The following is a 23,027-nucleotide window of genomic DNA, read 5'->3' on the forward strand; positions in this document are numbered from 1 at the left end:
GGACAATTTGTATTGATCGCAATTATTCTGAATAATTGTAGCACACTGTACCATCATCTTTCTAGTCTTCAGAATATCATCGTAGCACCAGGAACTGCCGTTCAGCAAACTGGAATCTTAAATCCCCGTAATGGCAGTACAGGGACCAACAGTTTTATCAAATAGTGAATATCACAGTTCTTCAGTCAAAAAACCATTTGTACAAATGAAACAGCATCATGAGCCACCAAAGAAACTGTATTAGTTGCTAGATTGTCATTCACAAGATACTTAGTGTTCATTTTTATCCATGTTCAATTATTCAGGAGGTAGCAGCACCATGACCTGCATAGACTAATATCAGTGCCAAGGGTTGTGTAGACTGATGGCAGGAGCAGGAACTGCCATCAGTAATAAATTATGCACCCGCAGTGGCACTAGGAACCACTACACAAATGTCAACTCTTCTACCTCAATACTAAGCAGCACCATGAGCTGCAAGCATACTGGACAATGTTTAGATGAACCTTAGCTGTAGGTGTCTTCAATGAACCTGAATGTACACTGCCTTCATAATTTGCCACTGAACAGTTCAAAACTCCAATCAGTTACCTGTGATGCTCCTCAAGTTGTAATCATCTCTTCTAAAAGACCTGTATAGCAAACAGTTAATTGCATGCAACGTGTCCTTTTATTTTATTAGTTTCTTCACAACCATCCTCTAATCTGCACAAACATGTCAATTGATGAACTAGTTCATTTCTCAAGTCTGGTATCATACTCATTGCATAGATAAAAAACATGATTCCAGACTTCTAATGCTCCACACGTTCATCTAGACCTCTCACTAATGCCAAGTTTGTTCAGTTTTGCAAAAAGTGATCCATGACTTCGAATGAGAAACTTTGTTTGCAAGTTTGGATTGAACCAGTTAGGTTTCCCTCTGCACTTATGGTCTACTGCTGGAAAGAATTTTTTTGTTATCCTTCCTTTAGTGCTGCAGTTCCATCTTTCCTGTTAGTAACCCACCAACTAACCCCCCGATGCATTTCTTTTCTTCCTTATAACCTGCACCCAACTGTGTTGTTATATTCATCTTTTCATATTGCACTCCCCTCATACGTAGCAACATATCACTTTGAAAACTGAGAATAAATCTAGTGGTAACCGTCCCACCATTACTTGCAGAGCACCATCATTGGACATTCTTCTACAAGCTATTATCTTGTTTAGTAACATTGAATGTTGAATTGCAAACAATTTTCTCATATTTCCTTTTTGTAACACACAGTCAATCCACAGATGAGCTCTATAACTCACTATTGGCAAAAAGACAATCATAAAATAGGTCTAACACCCTACCTTTTAGATCCCAGTTCTTTCTTGTCACCCTAGCAACAAAATGTCCAACTTATAAGTCCAACAGAATGACGTATTTTCTCTCTGATGTAATTAATATGGGAGCCAAAACACAAATGTCTGTCTGTTTTCTGCCTAAATACTTGATTGTTTTTAAAAACTCTAAATTTAAGCCATCAATCATCGTCACTGGGTTTCGATTAATCGATAAGTACCCCTTCAAAAGTCTATGAATACATGACTATCAACTTAGCTCTGCTATTACGTGATTCTATGTCTCTTCTAGTTGCAATCGAGAATTGCCTCGTACCAGCAAGAATAGATGATCTGCATAAGCAATCATTGACACATCTTTGTATTCTCACAGCAGCCAATCACATAACACCGAATTCCACGTAAGTGGGCTAAAGACTGATCCCTGCATACACCCACATATGACCACCCTTCTTACACTCCCTGGTGAAGATTTAACTACTACCGTTTAGTTACAGAAGTAGTCCCTTATTATAGAAAAGATCTGACGAGTGCATCTTGCATTTGTCCAGATTATTTGTCCTCACGCATGTGCCTGAAACGCCGCAATTATTTATTAATAATTAATAAATTTAAAATATTTATTAATAATCGCAGCATTTCACATACATGTATGAGGACAAATAATCTCTCTAAGATTCAAGCTCACACAATCCATAATTTCCATTCCTATGATCACAACACATGGTTGAAAAGCATTGTCTGCTTCAGGAAGGAAAATCGTTTTTCAAATTTGCATTTAACTTTATTTGATTTTTTATTAATTTTTTTTAATAATTTTTTGAATTTTAGTTAATTTTTGGATTATGTTCAATTACTTTTTTTTTTTTTAATGTAATCATTTTGCATTAATCTTTTATTCATTTTAATTTCTGGAGTGTATCATACAGAAGTGTTCGACGTATCATATTGAGGTAAATTTCTTTTATCCCTCTACACATATTGATATCAACATAGAACGTATTGAACATCATAGCTCTGTTATATACTAGTAAGTTTTATTATTCAGAATATACATATTGGCAAGGGTTACTCTAAGGCAGTGTTTCTCAACCTTTTCGTTGTTGCAGCACATTACAATCAGTATTATACTCATATATATTATATATATATGATATATATTTATAATACTATATATATTATAAATAAAAATTATAAATATATATATTATAATATTTATAATATATACTAGGGGGCTTTGCTTCCTACTTGCTTTGCTCGCCAACCCCTGCGCATGCTTTTCCATGTAATATGTAGAGGTAGAACAGAGTAAGTCAAATCTTTTCTATGTAAAAGACACCTGTCGAAACACGCTGATCAATATCTAATCTAATATATAAAAGAAAATAGAAAATGTAAGAAAAAACTATAAAAAGTAAAATTGTGTGAATGTTGAGTGAATGAAAGTTATTATTAATTGCATGTTTTATCTTAGCCTCTTCACTAGACAGACTGATGGCTATGCAGGCCCTCAGAGGCCTCATGGTTATCCAAGCTGACACCATGCTGTAGCTTTTCCTAGCAGGCATGGTGTGGGATGCTGACACTGGCCATTAGGGTAACCCCCCCACCAGGCCAGTGTGGGACAGAGCTGCAAAAAGCATGCTCCACAATAAGAATCTCTTTCCTTATGTTCTTTTATTTCTATACCTGGGGTGGTTGAATTTCCTTCCCCCACCCTGGGTGGCCCTACCTTCTTTTGCGTGGTGGCTCACCCCACCACCCACTTTTAACTCCCACCCTCTTGACCAGGATGCGCATCCTGTACCAGGGGACCCCTTACTGTCTCCTCTTTCAAATCAGGCAAGTGCCTCAACTATTGCCCTCCCCCTTTGTTCTCTGCTCCTTTTTTCCCACCTTCTTCTATCTCCCCATTATCTCCTTTCCAATATTTTTTTTTTTTTTTTTTTTTTTTTTTGGGCTCTCCTTGGATGCCTAGGCTACACCAGGATTCACCCCACCAGAGCTTTCTTCTCCCCTAATGTGTCCTGGGCTGCCTCCCTGGGGCGGTGGTGGAAACTGGGGATGTTAGTGGCTCTCCACAGGCCTCCAGGCTAAGTGGCCAAAGGAACAATGCAACCCATACTAATACTTCACAAAACACATTAACACACACCCTAACTTTATGCAGAATACTGTATTCTACACAAAGTAAAAATGTGGAGTTGGGGGAGACCCCCAGTGCCACCAGACAAAAAACACTATGTCACTATGATCGGTATATAATCAGGAAGTGACCTATGTAATTATTTACCTGTGCATTTGTATTGTGTGGAATTCTCAAGGTGGAATAAATATCACAATGTAATTATTTACATAGGTCACTTAGGAAAAGGCCTTTTGCTTCGGGTTTCATAATGCATGAGGAATATTGTTGCATCCCAAAGAGCAGGACTGAAATAGTTCACTGAAATATTTACAAAGTATACAAATATTTAAAATATTTACAAAATACTAAATTACTCTATTTTCAAATATACAATATTCATTGCTTTACAAAAACGTTACAACGGAACATTAAATGTTAGTGAATCACGTGCACAAGGTTGGTGAATGTTTGGAGGCAGTTGTCAATAATTAATTGCATTTGAAGTGATGTAATTGTTTCGCCCTCTTCTCCCATTGGCTCGAATAAATATCACTAGGAAGAAAACTTTTTTAATGTATTTAATGTACACACACACACACACACACACACACGAAAAAAAAATTCCAGAGTTACCCTGAGAGAGAGAGAGAGAGTCAGAAGTAGAAAGGAATCAGCAAGAAAGAGAAGAATAATGATATCCAGCTCAGGACCCTGGGTGTACCAAGCCCATACTCACCAGATGTGAGCCCCTGGGGTGATTTAAAGAAAAGAAATTATTTAAAAGGACAATTATTTAAAATGGAATTTTAAAGAAAATATGTAAAAAATTAACATATTTAAATATAAAAACAAACAAATATACAATTATAACATTTTAATCAGTGAGACGGTTGGGTTTGATGGAAGCACACAGTTTTTTAATACAAGGATTTATTGTGGATAAGGTTATTATCAGCTCTTATACTGACTTTAGTATCTCTCTCTCTCTCTCTCTCTCTCTCTCTCTCTCTCTCTCTCTCTCTCTCTCTCTCTCTCTCTCTATTTAATCTTGTTGAAAGCAGAAAACCCTGTTTCAAAGTAGGAAGCGGAAAATGGCAATAAAATTCTAATTTCCTTTTCCAAAATTCGTGGATTTTCATTTTGAATTTTGCTAATATTCAAAATTTGCTAATAGCAGTGCCATTAAAGTGAATTTCCAGCGACTGGTCACTATGGATCTCAACCAATTCTTCTTCCTCTTGCAGATTAAGTTCTAACATCAGAAGGTTTCTTGTTGCAAATGAGTCTCTTACCCATAAATATTTTTTGGTATCAAGGGATGGAAAGTAATGCTCAATTTTTGTCTTTAACAGCACTAATGTTTTACTTATTACATTATTTTAGTATAATTTGTTTTGGCAGTTAAGGGAAACATTTATAAATTTTTTTCATTTACATATTTTTTCCATATACTCAACTTTTCTTTAAAGGCGAACAACTTGTCAGTAGAAGTGAGTAAATTTTTCTATGGGCTTTGCTTACTGATATTTAATTCTTTAAGCTGCACGAATAAATCTGCTAAAAATGCTAATTTACAGCACCAAATTATCACTTAAATAATCACAAAAAATAATAATCACAAAAAATTTTGATTGCTCCAGTGAAAAAAATATGAACATTTTCTAATGCAGCTCATCCAGACACATAAGTACATTTCCTTTTGATAGCCATTGAACCTCAGTATGCATCATTAAAGAAAAATTATGCAGACTTCAGTTCCTCACATAATTTTCCGAAAATAGGTATTTTTTGTGGTCTACGTTTGATATAATTGACCATTTTAACCACTTGATCAAGTACAAGTTTTAAATTGGGTAGGACTGTCCCCTCTACTAGAACTTCTCTGTGTCTAAAACAGTGTGTTGTAATAATATTTGAATTGTGTCGTTTTACTAAGTTTACAAATCCTTTTAGTGCTCCTGTCATCACGGGAGCACCATTGGTACAAATGCCAACACGTGACTTCCATATTATACCACACTTTTGCAAATAATTATTTATTACTCTGAAAATATCTTGGCCGGTTGTTCTTTCATTGAGTTTGTCACAACAATAAAAACATAATACAGCTGATTCCAGTTATTTGGGACACATCGGGACTAGTGCATTTTGGCCCAATTAAATGGCTGCCCCAATTATCCGAAGTTTCACATAAATAGTTAAAAAGACAATGGAACCCCGCTTTACTATTGGTTCACTGTACAATCAAATCACATTACGATAGACTCACCATAGCAAAGTACCATTCACTATACAATGTGTAGTGAGCGCTGGTCATTGGGATCACATTTGTGAATTAAATTTTAATTCTATTAAACAGCAATTCTAATTAGCGAAAATAGAAGGAATATTATCCACAGGCTATAAAAGTAAAGTATATTAAACACAAATTTACCCTTTATTACCCTACCAATTAAAAATTAAATGATACGTGATAATCGGAATAATTAATACATACTATAATATGTACACACTAACTAATTGATATTTCTGTTCACTGACATTTGTGGGTGGGGGTTAAAATTTAAAACAGTAAAAAGATAAGCAATCAATAACAAAGAACATGGCATACGCAAATTGCAAGTAACACGATACGTGTAAATAAGAACGGAGTAACAAGGTTACGAAGCTTTAAAAATAGGAATGAAGAGAAGATTCTGAAAATTAATTTTTTTATGATTGAAGATTTCATGGAAGTGTAAACACATTTCACCATAATAACCCACAGAATTCCAGCTGTCGGTATTATCGCAGATTCAATAAGATCGAGTTTACAATCCATTTATGATAGATTGCACTAACAGAAAAAGCCCAATAAACAGGTGACTGCTAATTGTTTTATGGTTGTGACCTCCAGAAATCTGACGAACCATGTGGTGCGGTCGGAGACAATCGTAGAGTAATCTCCAGTGCTGCAGTCTCCTGCCCTGATTAAACTGCATGTTGTCCCAATTAAGCGAAGTAAACCCTGACTATTTTCTCGATTGGGTTCTGATTTTTAAGATTTTCTCCAAATAAACGGCTTCCCTGATTAACCAGTGACCCAAATAACTGGAATCCACTGTAATAATAATAATAGTAGTGCCATTTTTGATAAACCTGACAAATGCTATTAATTGGGCTTTCCCGCTAATGTCTGTAGAATTATCTACTTGCAATGCAAACAGTCGCCTAAAATTATTAATATGTTGGACAACTTGTTCTTCAATATCATCGGACATTTCTTTTATACGCCTGCTGATTGTGCTGTTCGAAAGTGGTACAGTCATCATTCTTTTTTTCAGCTCCCAAAATACTTTTTGCGATTACTTAACATGCTAGTAAAATCAGACTTTCTGCAATCAAGTGAGATTAATTTTATTTATTATTTTTTTTTTTTGCCACAAGTTCGGCTACTAAATAGCTGGTTTCTTGTGCTTTATCAGATATTTTAGCCATATTATAAAATTCTGTACCTTGTTTCTAGTAGAGGCTAGCAGTCTTTTAAAATACTCCACAGTTTTGGATGATAACTTCTCGTGTTTCATAGAAAGATAATGCTGCAATTTACTCAGCACCATTGATTCATTCAACAATTTTAAACCACATGCCACACAAAGGTTCAGGACAATCTTGGGTACGAGCATATGAAAATCCCATCTCCAAATAATCATCATCATATTTATGACAGAAGGGTGAAGTGGAAGTGGTTATTTTTTATTTATTTATTTATTTATTTTTTTGGCTGATGCTGCATAAGCTTGCTTTCTTGCATCAAATGCCTCTACTAATGCTAATGATAATGTTTTCTTTTTTTTTTTTGTTTGCACTATAACCTTGCTGTTTTTGTGCCATAAAAATCAAAATCAAATCAAATCAAAATCTTTTTTGTTGTTGATGGTTGCTTTTTTGTTTTTGCCATTTTCTCCAAACTTGTTATCAATTTGCCTCTTCTGATTTCCTTTCACTAAAAATTTATCCATCACTAATAATTTCTAAAAAAAATTAGTTACTTCTAGAATGTACTATTACAATTAATTTAAAGTACTTGTTCTATACGAATTAACTAAATATAATGTTTTAGAGATATAAAAGCACAAAAGGTACTTTTAAAACACAAAGGAAATTTCTTATTATGCTGCTTACAAGTTGCACTTATACAACTGCAGGGTGCCTGGGAGAGGCCCTCAAGTGATAAGAATGGCCAAATAAAGGTGAACAGATCTAATTCTAGGAATCAAAATGTGAATAAAGGATTAAAGGTGAACAGATCTAGTACCAGGAATCAAAATGTGACATCACACTGACTGCTGGAAGGGGATGAGATCGGTGCAGTGTAAATAAACAGTTTTTTTATTTGAATTAATTTTTATTATAAAACTTGAATTTATTAAATTTTTTTATTTGCCTTTTCCGCATCACACCTGAGGCATACTCGCTGCACACTAATGTGCCGCTGCACACAGGTTGAGAAACACTGATGTAAGGAATTAAAGTAGAAAGGATAAATAAAAGTTAGGTCATTGAAGTTGGAGATGACTAATCATAAGTTGATGCATTGTCCTTGAATTGGCCTTGACGAGATTTAGACTATTTTGGAACAGAGGAAGTTTGATTACAGATGTCAGTTTAGAACAGAGGCTGTGGAAATGGGAAGCTACTCATTGAATTGGTAGACTGAGGATTCCATACATTTAATTATTGACACTGAGGTATGCATTTGAGGTTTGCCATTGCATCTTGAAATTCTTGAAGCTGAATGCACTTGTATTCAGCTTTCTGCAGCATCATCATCTGCAAGCCATTTTTCAGTACAGGCAGTTCCCAACTTTACGAGTTAATTTTTTCCTAGCACGCGCTTGTAAAGCAGGAATTTATTTCCCATTGATGTAGTTAAAAATAGGGGTTGCATTCTCAACAATGAAATTTGCCCATAGTAATGTTAAGTAAAGGTCAACAAAACATTTAATTATAAACAATGATTTATTTATCCAAAGAAATGAAAACATAGCCCTTAAAATCAAGCAAATTATAATAATAAATAAATTGTTTGTCATACAAATGTTAAAGAATGTTTATTCTTCATCATCGACTAAATGCACACTCTTTGATGGCTCGTCATTGGTTGATTGTTCATCATTCATTGTTAGTTTGACACTCGTTGGTTTGTTGGAAGCACAAGGAGTTGTCTTTGGAAATGCTTTAAGAGTTGTTTATTTCAAAGATTTTCTTTATAAATTTCACGATAACATGCTTAAGCATTTTTTAAATCTGTAGCAACTTTTTTAGTGCTCTCGAAATTTGAATCTTATGACTCGAAAATGTCAATTGCTTTTCTGTGTTTAAAAGCTTCTTCAAGCCCCTTGAGAGTGAAAGAATGAACAGGAGTTTCAGCTGTTAAATCTTCTTCCTCAGCATCTTTACATTTTGCCATTTCAATGAGGTCTTCATTTGTGAGCTCTCTATTGTGTACTTAAAACAGATCAGTGACGTCAGTTGTAGAAACCTCAAGCTGCAATTGGTTAGCAACATTTACGTTTGCTTCTGTTTCATTTTGTACGAGCTCTGCTGGTTCTTGAAATCCTTCAAAATTATCAATAAAATGATGACAGAGTTTATTCCAAACATACTTCATGTTCTCTGTAATTTTGTCCCACGCTCATTTTGTTATTTTGATTGCATCTAAAATATGGAATTCTTTAAGAGTTGGACCTCCCTCATTATCTCTGCCTGAACAAACAAATGCATAATAGTTCCCTCATTATCTCTGCCTGAACAAACAAATGCATAAACACATAATAGTGCTGTATTATATAGCTACGCGTGTGGTTTGAAATGCCATATTTATGAATTTTTAGCACTTATTTATTGAAATTAAAGTTCATATATTCAATTTTGTTGATATTTGAAAAAAAAGTAACTCATAAACCCGGGAATTTTGTTTGTTTGTTGTTATTTGATTTTTAGGAGCATTAGCAACTAAGGCCATATTGCCCCAGGGATATGCGGTGGTCACTCCCTGACCTTTCTGCATCCTCCGTATTTGGTGGTCACGGGCTCGAATCCCGGTCTAATCAAGAACCATGTGCTATGCACTGCTGCTCCTGCCCACCCGGCTATGGAGGCACCTCCGGGAACTTGTAAAGTCGGAACTGCCTGTATACCTCGTGATATCATGGCTGTGAGAAACCACTTTGGTTTGGATAGGAAATAAGAAATCATATGGTGCACGGTTAAGAGAGTTATGGAAACACCTCTAAATCAATTCTTTCAGCTATTGTTGGCACCAGCCTGAGTGACACCCCACCCCATGCTGAAATAGTGTCCTATATAGGTGACCTGGCTAGTTGATTGATTTCTTCACCAATACCTAATGCTTGACCTTTCAACTGCAGTTTGTACAATAGTGGAGATGCACTGTCTGGCATTGTTATGGTTCATATTGAAGCTTAGGCTATTTTTTGCAAATTGAATGGTGGTGCATTTCTTTAGAACATGCACCACCATTCAGTAAAACAGGACTAGAGAAAATGCAATTTTCTCTGGTCCTCTCAAGGTCCTTCTCTCCAAGCCATAAGTCATAAAGCACAGATGCTCACCCTTTGTTGAATTATTTTTAGAAAATATGAGCTTTCTTCAAATGTTGATCACTCTGAACTTCCATCACTTCTTTTATAGTATCCACACAGTAGTGTATGACATACTGTTGTTTCATGTCTAAATCTTCCATTATGGTGGAGGGGAGGAAATAGTCATGACTGCAATGCCTAATCCAGTTGATGTTTTTGGACAGCTTATAAGTCAAAATATGAAATGGTTAGCCCTCTTATCTATAGAAAAGATGTAGTAGAAATTGAACATGTGTATGAGAGAAACTGGAGTGAGTTTATAAGAGATGGCTCATTAATTAATCTGACTGAATAACGTCAAGGAAATTGAGAGTTACAGAAATCAAGGCATTATTGAAGATAGTCATAGGGGCAGCAGATCATGTTTTAATGCAAAATAAACCAGATTGAGCTTTAGGAGGATTGAAATTAACTGGCTACAAGCTTTGAGCCTAGATCCGTTTTTCTAAATGAGTAGTGTCAAACTTGCTATGCCACAAAGGTCACTCTCAAAGTAATTAAAAAATTAGAAAGATATATGGATGGCTGGAAGGAGGAGAACTCAGTTTTTATACCTTTCATTTTAGTTTTATGATTTAACACCTTATCCCAGAATTTTTTTTTTTTTTTTTGCTCAGGTTTTCTGTAAATGTGGAGTTTTAATGTAGATTACTTTTCAGGTCCAGAGGAAAACGAATTATCTCTCAAGGAGGTGAATAGTCATTGTTCTGAGGATGATGCATGGATAGTGTTTGAACGAAAGGTACAGTAATTGATTTACAAACATTCAATCAATCTGCACATTAGTATTAGTAGTGGCAAATGTTTCAAGGAAGCAATCTTACATAGCCAAAACACACACACTCACTCACATCAAATCACCAGTCCATTCCCCTCTAGTAATTTTTCCAGTTCTTCCTTAAATTTATTCAGCTTATTCACTTCCATAACACTAAATGGAAGTTTCTTCCAATAGTCGCCTACTCTCTGGCTGAAATTATATTTCTGCATATTTGTCTTCTAACCATTCTTCCTTAATTTAAACGTATGCTCATAAAGGAGCATAAGAGCTGTCCTTCATGTGTGCTCTCTGATCTAGAGTGAGGATGTCATCAGCATTTAGCTTGCAATCAACTATCCTCTGGTTGAAATCAAATTTCTGCACATCTGTCCTCTAGCCATCTTTCCTCAGTGTAAATTTATACTCCCTATGTGTCTCAATCCATTCAAAGCTTTAAACAACTTGATCAGATCTCCTCACAGGTGCCTAGTTTCCACAGGCTGCAATTTGCCAAACTGAAGTCTTTCTTGATACTAGTACAAACTTAGTACTGAGCTATATGCAGTACTCAAGACATTGCCTTACACAGCAGAATAATTACCTACTTATATCTGCTGGAAAAATTCCTGTATATCATTGAAAAAACTTGATGAGCTGTCCTAGCAGCCCCTTTGCACTACCCAGAGTATTTCATGTCTGACTGCCCAATTATCCCACAGGTCTTTTTTGTTCTCTACTCCCTTGAGTCTGGTACCCACAGTGGTATGTTATTCTAGAATTACTGCTACCCATATTTAGTAACTTGGCTGAGTTACTCAGTCTCAATTGAGGGTAGAGTGGTTTCCCCTCTTGGAAACTTGGGATTTTTTCATCCATAAAACAACAAATTGACCACAGAACACACAATTTATAGGTTTATTATATATACAGTGCATTATGGCCTAAGTTCTGATATGCCTGAAACCTTACAACAATCAACCAGTCTTGCATTTGTCAATGTTAAACATCAATTGCCACTTTTCAGCCCATCTGCTTAATTTTTCTAGATCTAGTTGTATTAGCATACTCTAGTTATTGTCATTAACTATGCTGCTAACCTTAGTATCACCTACAAACTCAAACATTGAGCCTGACATGCCTTCATCAATATCATTAACAATTTAAAGCAATATTTATTGGATTTGAGAAATCTCAAGAATGAACATTGGCATGGATATGATCAAGATATTCAATTTCAATATATTAAATTAAATAATGGATGTATTATTATTTTTAAATAGTATAGGATATGTCCTTAAATTAAGGAAGGGTAGTTATAAGCTTGAAAAAATAAATTTCTTTTAAAAAAAAGGATTATTAATGTGTTGGAACTTGCCACCTGACGTGGAACCAAAGGGCTTATGTAAATTTTAAGATTTGGATAGAGAGTTAGATATCAAGTGATACATTTCTTTTATGGCTGATACAACTTGCTTGCATTACTTTGCCTTAATTAATACTAGTACTGGTCTGCTAATTTACATAGATTATTTGCTAAAGTGATAGAAATTGTTTGTGGCAGAGAATTTATGATTTAGCACCTTATCCCAGAATTTTTTTTTTTTTTTTTGCTCTGGTTTTCTATACATGTGGAGTTTTAATGTAGATTACTTTTCAGGTCCAGAGGATTGTAAAAAATCATTAGATGATTAGTCAATAGGGTAGATGTGCAGATTTAACTACATACAGATATAGGTCTAAGTTTGATATCTGTGGGATCCTGTGAATATGCACAGAGACCTATACTTTTACAAGGTTACTTCAAGTACATTTCAAATAATATAGACACTTTTGTATGAATTATCTTTATATTTGTCCAGTATGTACTCTCATCTCTTATCTGAGTTTTCATCTAAATGTGTGTTTTCATAGTAGACACAGTTTATATGGCAACATGAAAATAACTTTGAAAATGAGAGGAGAACTTCACACCTGTTAGCCGTTATTGGCTAATTCTGACTGATAAAAGCTAAAATTTAAGAAATTCTTGAAATTCAGATCCAGAAGTTGATGAAATTGAATTAAGTGATATAAAATAGATGTAGAGGATATTATTGCTTCAAACAAAAATAAAAAAGGAACAAGTTGATATTTTTAAATAATATTTTATGAATTTTTTACAATTTTTTTTCGAAAATTCTGGTTTGATTTTTGATGGTTTTACTATAAAGCTAAAAAGTAAAGTCAATATAAGAAGAAATTAAAAGTTAAAAGCATTTATGTACAAAGTTTTAATTTTTACAAAACTAAAGTTTCATGAAGAATTCATTGCCCAGAATTCTGCACAGAATTCATTGCTATGCAAAACCGACTATAGAGGTCATAAACATTTGTGAAATTGAAAATAGCTAACTATACACATTTAACAAGGATTAAATACTGTGCATCTTCTCTTCAAAAGTTTTTGAAATGCAGAATAAAGTAGGTAAAATACATAAAGTTGAGTGAATGAACTGTTGAAAAGTTAGACATTGTATTTATTTAATTTTCACCTGTATTGATTTCTGAAAAATCAAAAAGTTCAGTTAATTTAAGCAAAAAATCAAATGTACCTTAAATTACATAAATGTGTATATTACTTAACTTTTTTTTTTTTTTTTTTTTTTTTATCACAACTACCAGAGGAAAAGTTCAGCCGAGTTTCCTCTTGCTGCCTATTAATGTGTGTACTGTTGCTGTTGTCATTTTAAGGAAAAACTGATGCATTTTGAAATGAGTTGAAGCAAAACCATAATAAAACCCTACAGCTTGCAATTTTAAATGCCTTTAATTATTGACCTTGAAATATTGTTGCATATAGTCCATACATATAGCATGAGGGAGCCAATCAGGGGACACCTGTGGTGAGAATTTCTCTGAGGAACTAGTATAAATAAAAACAGCCACAGAAAAATTATTAAATAGTTTTCATTGATATTATAATAGTAACAACTAATTAGTAATAACAAATAGTAACAGTTAAGTAACAATAAAATAATAAAAATATAAAAGTTTTTAATGAGATTGTTGCTGCATAATTTTTTGTGCACTATTACGCTTTTGGCTTTAAATTAGGCATATCTGATAGACCATGAAGTAAATTGGCTCTGAAATAAAAAATACTTTTTTTGTAATATATTTATGAGTGGCTGCATGCTGGTATAATGTGCCTCCTGTAGCATGCATGCATGTCATCAGTTTGCCTTAGTTGATAGAAAATATTTGTGTTCAGATACAGAAGATTAAGCTATGCTTTATAAATATACAAAATTTTTTATGATGATGCCATCCTTTTTATTTTCTCAGGTTTATGATATAACCTCATATGCTAAACACCATCCTGGGGGAAAAGCAATTCTACGTTATGCAGGAAAGGATGCAACTGAAGCAATTTTGAAACAACCAGCTCATAAAACCGTACCTACTTTTATTAGAAGACTTCTAGGAAAGTTAATCATAGGCACTCTCATTGATAGATAACTGAATAATACTTAAAGGATATTGATTTTTCAAGAAATATATAATACAATTTTATACAAATAAATTTTGATAGATATAATCAGTTTGTTTCATGAATTAATCTTTCAGGGAGGACAGTAGTAGTAGAAGTAGTAGTGGCATGTGATGCAAGAAAGCAAGTGTATGAGCTTATGCAGAATCAGCCAAAAAAAAAAAAAAAAAAATCACACCATTCCTTCCAAATGCCTATCCAGTTCCTCCTTAAATTTATTTAACCTATCAACTTCCACAACAACAGATGGAAGTTTGTTCCAGCAATTAACCACCCACTGGCTAAAGGCAAATTTCCCCACATCTATTCTACGTTTGTCTTTTCTTAATTTCATTTTATGCCCCCTTAGGTTCGTAATCTGAACAAGTGGAAGGATCCCATCAGAATTCAGAGTGCTCAATCCATTCAAGGCCTTATACACCTCAATCAGATCACCACACAGGTGCCTAGTCTCCAGCTGCTGCAATTTGCAGAACTTAAGCCTCCCTTGGTAAGAGGATCCCTTCATTCCCCTTACCAATCTTGTTGCTCTTCTCTGTACACGCTCAAGTAAATCTACATCCTTCCTAAAATGAGGCCTCCAGACCTGTATGCAGTACTCAAGGCGTGGCCTTGAGTATTGCGTATAAACCATTGCCTTATACAGAGGGACAATCACCTCCTTTTCCCTGCTAGCAAAATTCCTATATATCATTGACAAAACCCCATGACCTGCCCTAGCAGCCTGTCTGCATTGGTCAGAAAACTTCATATCTGACTGCACAATTACTCCCAGGTCTTTTTCATTTTCTACCACCTTAAGTGTTGGTACATTTCTCTGGGGTTACTTCTACCCATATGCAGTACTTTGCATTTGTCAAGGTTAAACTTCAGTTGCCACTTCTTAGCCCATCTGCCCAAATTATCTAGATCCTGTTGCAGTAGCACACTGCCATTACTGTCATTAACAACCCTGCCAACCTTTGTATCATCTGCAAACTTCGACACTAAGCCTGATATACCTTCATCAATATCATTCATAAATATACAAAACAACAGAGGACTCAACACCGAACCCTGTGGGACTCCACTAATAACATTAGTCCACGAAGAGGAGCACCCATTAATTACCACCCTCTGTCTTCTCCCACTCAACAACCATCCTTTTATCCATTGTAGCAACTTACCCTTAATACCATTCTGTTCCAATTTGTACAATAGTCTTCCATGCGCAACAGTGTCAAAAGCTTTCCTGAAATTCAAATATATGATATCAAAATTATTTTTTGCATCCAGTTCCTTTGTAGCCACATCATAATATCCTATCAAATTTGTCAGACAAGACTTTCCCTTAACAAACCCATGCTGTCTGAATTATTGCTGCAGTCTTGTCTAGATGATCCTGCAATGCATCTTTAACCAGTGACTCCATTATTTTACCCGGAACAGAAATTAAACTAACTGGTCTGTAACTCATGTCACCGTTCATCCCCCTTTGTGAACTGGGGATACATTTGCACATCGCCAATCCATGGGGACCTCCCCTGAGTCCAAGGATGCTCTCATAATTATGGCTAAGGGTTTGCTTAGTTGTTTTGCCGCCTCTTTTAATATAACTGGATAGATCCCATCCACCCTAGGTGCCTTTTTTATGTTTAACTTCAACAATTTATGACTTTGGGTGAAGCACCCACCCCACTGGTTCCCATTTGTATTCTGGTACTTGATAAATGTGCACTGACAATCATACTTCTTGGAACACTGTGAAAATTCTGTTTGTTTAACAAGTGTATTGATTAGGTATTTCTCTAGTTAAGTTATAACTTAACTAGAGCCCTTTTGTTCTCTTTTTGCCCACTTAGTGTGCCTCTGATTTGAACACACAGTTTTTTTTGTTAATGCGATCAATTTTTTTTTTTTTTTTTTTTTTGTTTTATGGCCTATGGCTTAGGGTTAAGCACCCACTGGTTCCCATTGTTTTCTGAGTTTAACCCTATTGAGTTTTTGAGAAAGGTCAATTAAGCACTTGTTTTGGTTATATTCTTTCAAGTAAGTGTCTACGTGATTAACAGTTTAAAACAAATCTGTCATCTAGAAGATGCAAAATATGTTTCAGTTGTTTTTCACATACCCATTTGATTGCCAGTTGACATTTTTGCTCCATGCAAAACTACTATATTCACAGCTATGCCTCTGCAGGGAACAAAGGAGAACGCATCCTTTTAACCTCCGTCCTCCCCATACCGTGCTGAGTTAAACTCAGGCAATAGTTGTTTGGTTTCTTCTCCAGTGAACTCAGGTTTTTCGCGCAGCAAAAAGTAAATCAACTAGAGAATACCGCAGGCAGCGTGGCCTATGTTGCTGATGAACCTAAAACTATAACAATAAAAGCATCACTCACACAAATGATGCAAAAAAACAAGCTTTATATAGCATCATCCAAAAAAAAAAAAAAACCTATGCATACTCCAATAATTTGTCTCATTTTTCCTTGAATTTATTCAAACTACCCACTCCCACAAAAACAGATGGAAGTGTGGTCCAACAATCAATCACCTGCTGGCTGAAGCAAACTTCCTCCTATTTATCCTGCAACCATCCTTCTTCGACTTGAATTTATGCAGCACCATATGTGCAGTCGCAACAAGAGTAAAAATGTCATTCATATTTAGCTTGCTCAATCCATTCAAGGCCTTAAACACCTCAATCAGATCTCCCCACAGGTGTGCAGAAGTCTGCAGATGTTGCAATTTGCAGAGCTGAAGTCTTTCTAGGAAAGGTCAACCTTATGCTCTCTTTGCCAATCTGGTTGCAGTTTTGTGCACCCATTCCAGCAGATGTACATACTTCCTAAAATGAGACCTCCAGACCTGCATACAATACTTCAGATGAGGCCAAACCCTGGTGTTGTACAAGGGTATAATCATCTTGCACCTACTAGCAAAGTTTCTCAATATCATTGACAAAACCTAGGGCACAAAAGGTGATATAGTTGTACACGTTGTCACTAATGATATTAAGAGTAGGAGACCGGCAGAATTACTTAACAAGCACAGGTCACTGTTGAAAAAAAGCCGTGAATTAGGGTTGAATTTGAAAGTGTCTGCAATTCTGCCCAGATACGATAGGAGGGAGTATATGATTGTAGGCTCAAATTTTTTACCGAAATCCACGAGAACCCTCGTAACCATGAAACATACCTGCTTCAGAATGAAACAACATACAAAGCCTTAACGAGTTACGCACAAGCTGTCTTTACCATCAGACGGGTAAAGTTTGCTGAACTTAGAGCTGCTCAGAACAACGACCCTCAAGTGCAAACACAAACTGGGGTCAGAGACCATTTTCCCAACTGATAAAAGAGTAAGACTGAAGATTAAAATACTATGCTGGCATCATGGTTGCACTCCTTGAAAAGCTGACTCCCAGAGAGTGCTTGGCCTTTGGCACTCGCACAGTGGCACCTGTCCCTGTGATTTTTGATCCCTCTACCCATCCCCTATTTCTCCTTACTCAGGTGGACTGCCTTCTCTATCTGTCCACTTTAGCTTGTTCCTCACATTCAGACCCCAATTCCTCTTGTTCCCCAGGCCTTCTCTTCTCTCTTTTTTTTAACTTGGTCTTCGTCCAGGACGCTCAGGCGACCCTGGCGGAGACCAGCCAGAAAATAAAGGGCAGCCTGGCTACCTCCTAGCGGTGTGTGCGGACAACGTGAGGTCCCAACAGGGGCCCTGCAGCCAAATACCAGGACACCCAACAGAACCTGATGCAATATGTCATATACAACAGACAACACTTTTCTGGCATTTACAGTAGTTCTGTATTTCTTCACAGCATACATATGACGCAGATGTGAGAAATCACAGGTGGCGCCAGACCCTAACACTATGCACACACACACCCCTTGGATAGATCAGGTCCTCTTCCAGAGAGTCGGCAAACATCTCACAAGTTGCGCATTTTTTTAGACTGGTGTGTTGGAGAATCGTTTCTCCCGCGGGTCAGCACACCTGCTACTTTGTGCCAGTTGCTTTACTGCTGTTGTCTGGGGCATAATATTGAAATTAACAATGAAAATTAATAAGATTAATAAATTTAATTAATTATCAATACTACATTATCTAATAGATTCCTAAATGAAGTGATTCCTGTTACGCTATCTAGTTTTACGTTTGAGTTACCTGCTTACCACAATTAAAAATTTGAAATTTTGAATTCCCTACCACTCACTCCAAAAGAAAACAATGGCTGCAATATTCGAACGGAACAACGGTTTTACGTATATTTAGGAGTAACCTACAAAAACTCAATCTAAATTAAAATAATAAGCGTAGCTAGAACTATAAAGCTTATAAAGTACAATATGGGGCTCACATCTGGTGAGTATGGACTTGGCACACCCAGGGTCCTCAGCTGGATATCATCATTCTTCTCTTTCTTGGTAGTAGTAGTAGTGGCATGTGATGCAAGAAAGCAAATGTATGAGCTTATGCAGCATCAGCCAAAAAAAAATCACACCATTCCCTCCAAATGCCTGTCCAGTTCCTCCTTAAATTTATTCAACCTATCAACTTCCACAACGACAGATGGAAGTTTGTTCCAGCAATTACAATTACTGGAACAAATGGAAGTTTGTTCCAGCAATTCTACATCTGTCCTTTCTTAATTTGAATTTATGCCCCCTTAGGTTCGTAATCGAACAAGTGGAAGTATCCCATCAGAATTCAGAGTGCTCAACACATTCAAGGCCTTATACACATCAATCAGATCACCGCGCAGGTGCCTAGTCTCCAGCCATTGCAATTTGCAGAACTTAAGCCTCTCTTGATAAGAGGATCCCTTCATTCCCCTCACCAATTTTGTTGCCCTTCTCTGTACACGCTCAAATAAATCTACATCCTTCCTAAAATGAGGCCTCCAGACCTGTACGCAGTACTCGAGCCGTGGCCTGACCATTGCCTTATACAGAGGGATAATCACCACCTTTTCCCTGCTAGCAAAATTCCTATATATCATTGACAAAACCCCATGACCTGCCCTGGCCGCCTGTCTGCATTGCTCAGAAAACTTCATATCTGACTGCACAATTACTCCCAGGTCTTTTTCATTTTCTACCAACTTAAGTGTTGTACCACACAGTTTGTACGTTTCTCTGGGGTTACTTCTACCCATATGCAGTACTTTGCATTTTTCAAGGTTAAACTTCAGTTGCCACTTCTTAGCCCATCTGCCCAAATTATCTAGATCCTGTTGCAGTAGCACACTGCCATTACTGTCATTAACAACCCTGCCAACCTTTGTATCATCTGCAAACTTCGACACTAAGCCTGATATACCTTCATCAATATCATTCATAAATATACAAAACAACAGAGGACCCAACACCGAACCCTGTGGGACTCCACTAATAACATTAGTCCAAGAAGAGCAGCACCCATTCATTACCACCCTCTGTCTTCTCGCACTTAACCATCCTTTTATCCCTTGTAGCAACTTACCCTTAACACCATTCTGTTCCAATTTGTACAATAGTCTTTCATCCGCAACAGTGTCAAAAGCGTTCCTGAAATCCAAATATATGATATCAAAATTATTTTTTTGCATCCAGTTCCTTTGTAACCACATCATAATATCCTATCAAATTTGTCAGACAAGACTTTCCCTTAACAAACCCATGCTGTGTCTGAATTATTGCTGCACCCATTCATTACCCCCCTCTGTCTTCTCGCACTTAACCATCATTTTATCCATTGTAGCAACTTACCCTTAATACTATTCTGCTCCAATTTGTACAATAGTCTTCCATGCGCAACAGTGTCAAAAGCTTTCCTGAAATCCAAATATATGATATCAAAATTATTTTTTTGCATCCAGTTCCTTTGTAACCACATCATAATATCCTATCAAATTTGTCAGACAAGACTTTCCCTTAAAAAACCCATGCTGTGTCTGAATTATTGCTGCAGTCTTGTCTAGATGATCCTGCAATGCATCTGTAACCAGCGACTCCATTATTTTACCCGGAACAGAAGTTAAACTAACTGGTCTGTAATTACTCGTGTCACCCTTCGATCCCCCTTTGTGAATTGGGGATACATTTGCACATCTGCAGTCCGTGGGAACCTCCCCTGAGTCCAAGGATGCTTCCTTTCTACTTTTTCTCGCTTAGGGTAACTTGGAAAATTTTTTTTAGCCGGTGCTGCATAAGCTTCAGGCTTCCTTGCACCATGTGGTTAATAATAATAATAATTCCTCCCAATGATGTACAAGATCCTGACCAGCTGCATAACCAAGAAGATACAGACCACTTAGAGAGTCAGAACATAATGCCCGAACAGCAGAAAGGATGCAACGAACCATAGATGCTGCAGTTATGGAGCAAGCCTTCTAGAAGCACCGCAACCTATACACGGCCTATATCGATTACCGCAAGGCCTTCGACTCCGTACCGCATAGCTGGCCAATAGAGACCCTGAAGATCTACAAGGTCAATCCGATAGTGACAAACTTCCTAGGAGCAACAATGGCGAACTGGAGTACCACCATTAAGTTCGAGAACATCACAACCAGGCCAATCCCCATTAGAAGAGGAATCTTTCAAGGAGATGCTCTGAGCCCACTGTGGTTCTGTCTAGCACTCAACCCGCTATCCACCGTGCTTGACGACAGCAAGTATGGATATAATCTCAAAGAAGGACGAAAGAACCTGTGCACCCTCACCCACCTGATGTACATGGATGACATCAAGCTCAACGCAACAACCGAGAAGCAACTACAGCAACTACTCCGGATCACCGAAGAATTCTGCAAGGATATCAGGATGGACTTTGGTCTAGACAAATGCAAGACCCACATACTGCACCAGGGAAAATTAGTTGACCGAAACTAGCATCTGCGGACTGGTAAAGAGATTGAAGCTATGACAGAAGGAGAGACCTACAAATACCTAGGGATGATGCAGGCTCAGCAGTTAGAGCACAAGGAAATCAAGAAGTACCTGACCGAAAAATATCATCAGAGACTCAGAAGCGTGCTGAAAGCAAAATTGAACAGAGAGAACACAGTTAAAGCCATAAACACCTATTCAGCTCCAGTACTAACATGGAACTCTGGAGTTATAGATTGGACTAACACCGAGATAGAAGATATCATGCGAAAGACAAGGACAACGGAGAGCTGCCAACACCACCCAAAGTCAGCAGTGGAGAGACTAACAATAGCCAGAAAGAGAGAGGAAGGGGCCTCATAGAGCAACAGAAAACAGCGATAGTTAACCTGAAGGATTACTTCGAGAACAACACGGCACCACTCTACCAGGCCATAAGGAAGATGGATAAGTAGTATACCCCACTCAACCTAAGCGAGGGACCCCCTCCCTCCCAGACTGTACAAGAAACGAAGTTAGAAAGATGGGCAAAGAAGACACTCCATGACAGAAACGTCAAACTCCTCCATCAAGATCACATCGATAACATTGCTTTCAATGCATGGCTCACAAGCGGGACGCTCTTCTCCGAGACCGAAGGATTCATGCTGTCCATCCAAGACCAGGTAATGAACACCAGAAACTATAGAAAATACATCGCAAAGGAGTCCGGAATGTCAGATGACACATGTCGACGATGCCACCTGGCGTCAGAAACGATCCAACATATCATCGCGGCGTGTGAGTGTGATCACCCAGACTGAGTACACTCATATACACGACCAGGGAGCCAGGATAATACATCAGAAGCTAGCGAGGAAATACCAGTTGACCAAAGAAAGTGTAAAAGTGTACCATACTACAAGTACGAACCCCAGGCAGTACTAGAGACCCGATCCCAGAAGCTGCACTGGGACTGGGCCATAATAACAGATAAGGCCATCCTGCCCAACAGACTGGACATAATCCTTGTGGACAAGAGGGAAAAGGCTACCTACCTGATTGACATAGCAGTGTCCAACACTAGCAATGTCCAGAAAACCGACGAGGAAAAAAATTAGCAAGTACACGAACCTGAGGCATGGGGTGATGGAGATGCGTTATATGCAAGAAGTATTGACCATCCCGATCAACGTGTCAACCACCGGTTTGGTACCAAAGACTCTACATAGCAGCCTATCAGCAATAGGTCTACCAGAAAACACATACAAGGAACTCCAGAAAGTCGCAATTCTGAACACGTGTAGGATAGTCAGAGATATCCTCCACCGACAAGAACACCAGACATTACAACCACCCTGTGTACTTGGTAGCAGTACCCGTCACGGAGTATAATCCCCCAATCAGGAAGAAATAATATACGAGGAATAATAATAATAAATTATAATAGTCCTAAACCTTGAACAGTATTTCATAGTTAGTAAACGCCTAGTAGCTTCAGTGACTATTTCCCTGAATGCTTCCCATTTAGAATTATCGTTGGTAGCATCATGGGTTCCCTCTATAGATTTTAAGAACTCTCTGAGAACACTATAATTTCTCTTATGCAAGCAAAAGCCTTTCCCTTTATTCTTGACAATAGTTATTTCTTTAAGTAAATTCAGATTATCACACCGTGATCGCTGCCTCCCGGTTGGTGTTTTACCCGCATAGTCTTAATGCATGAATAATCACCGCTGATAACCAGATCAATTGTATTGTTTCCTCTGGTTGCTATTGAAAACGGT

The 23,027-nt window shown here is 37.1% G+C and overlaps 1 protein-coding gene across 1 annotated transcript in view; it reads left to right on the top strand.

Moving 5' to 3' along the window:
* Positions 1-14,365, top strand: part of LOC150089772 (uncharacterized) — a 31,697-nt gene extending 17,332 nt beyond the window's left edge. Inside the window, exons 3-4 of the mRNA XM_090390095.1 lie at positions 10,767-10,849; positions 14,192-14,365. Of these exons, the coding sequence (XP_090246221.1) occupies positions 10,767-10,849; positions 14,192-14,365 (257 nt within the window). The remainder of the gene's footprint in view (positions 1-10,766; positions 10,850-14,191) is intronic.
* Positions 14,366-23,027: the final 8,662 nt, after the last annotated feature.

This window comes from Mastigoproctus giganteus, chromosome 2 (genome assembly GCF_048544385.1).
Source record: "Mastigoproctus giganteus isolate SK-2022 chromosome 2, ASM4854438v1, whole genome shotgun sequence".
Taxonomy (NCBI): domain Eukaryota; kingdom Metazoa; phylum Arthropoda; class Arachnida; order Uropygi; family Thelyphonidae; genus Mastigoproctus; species Mastigoproctus giganteus.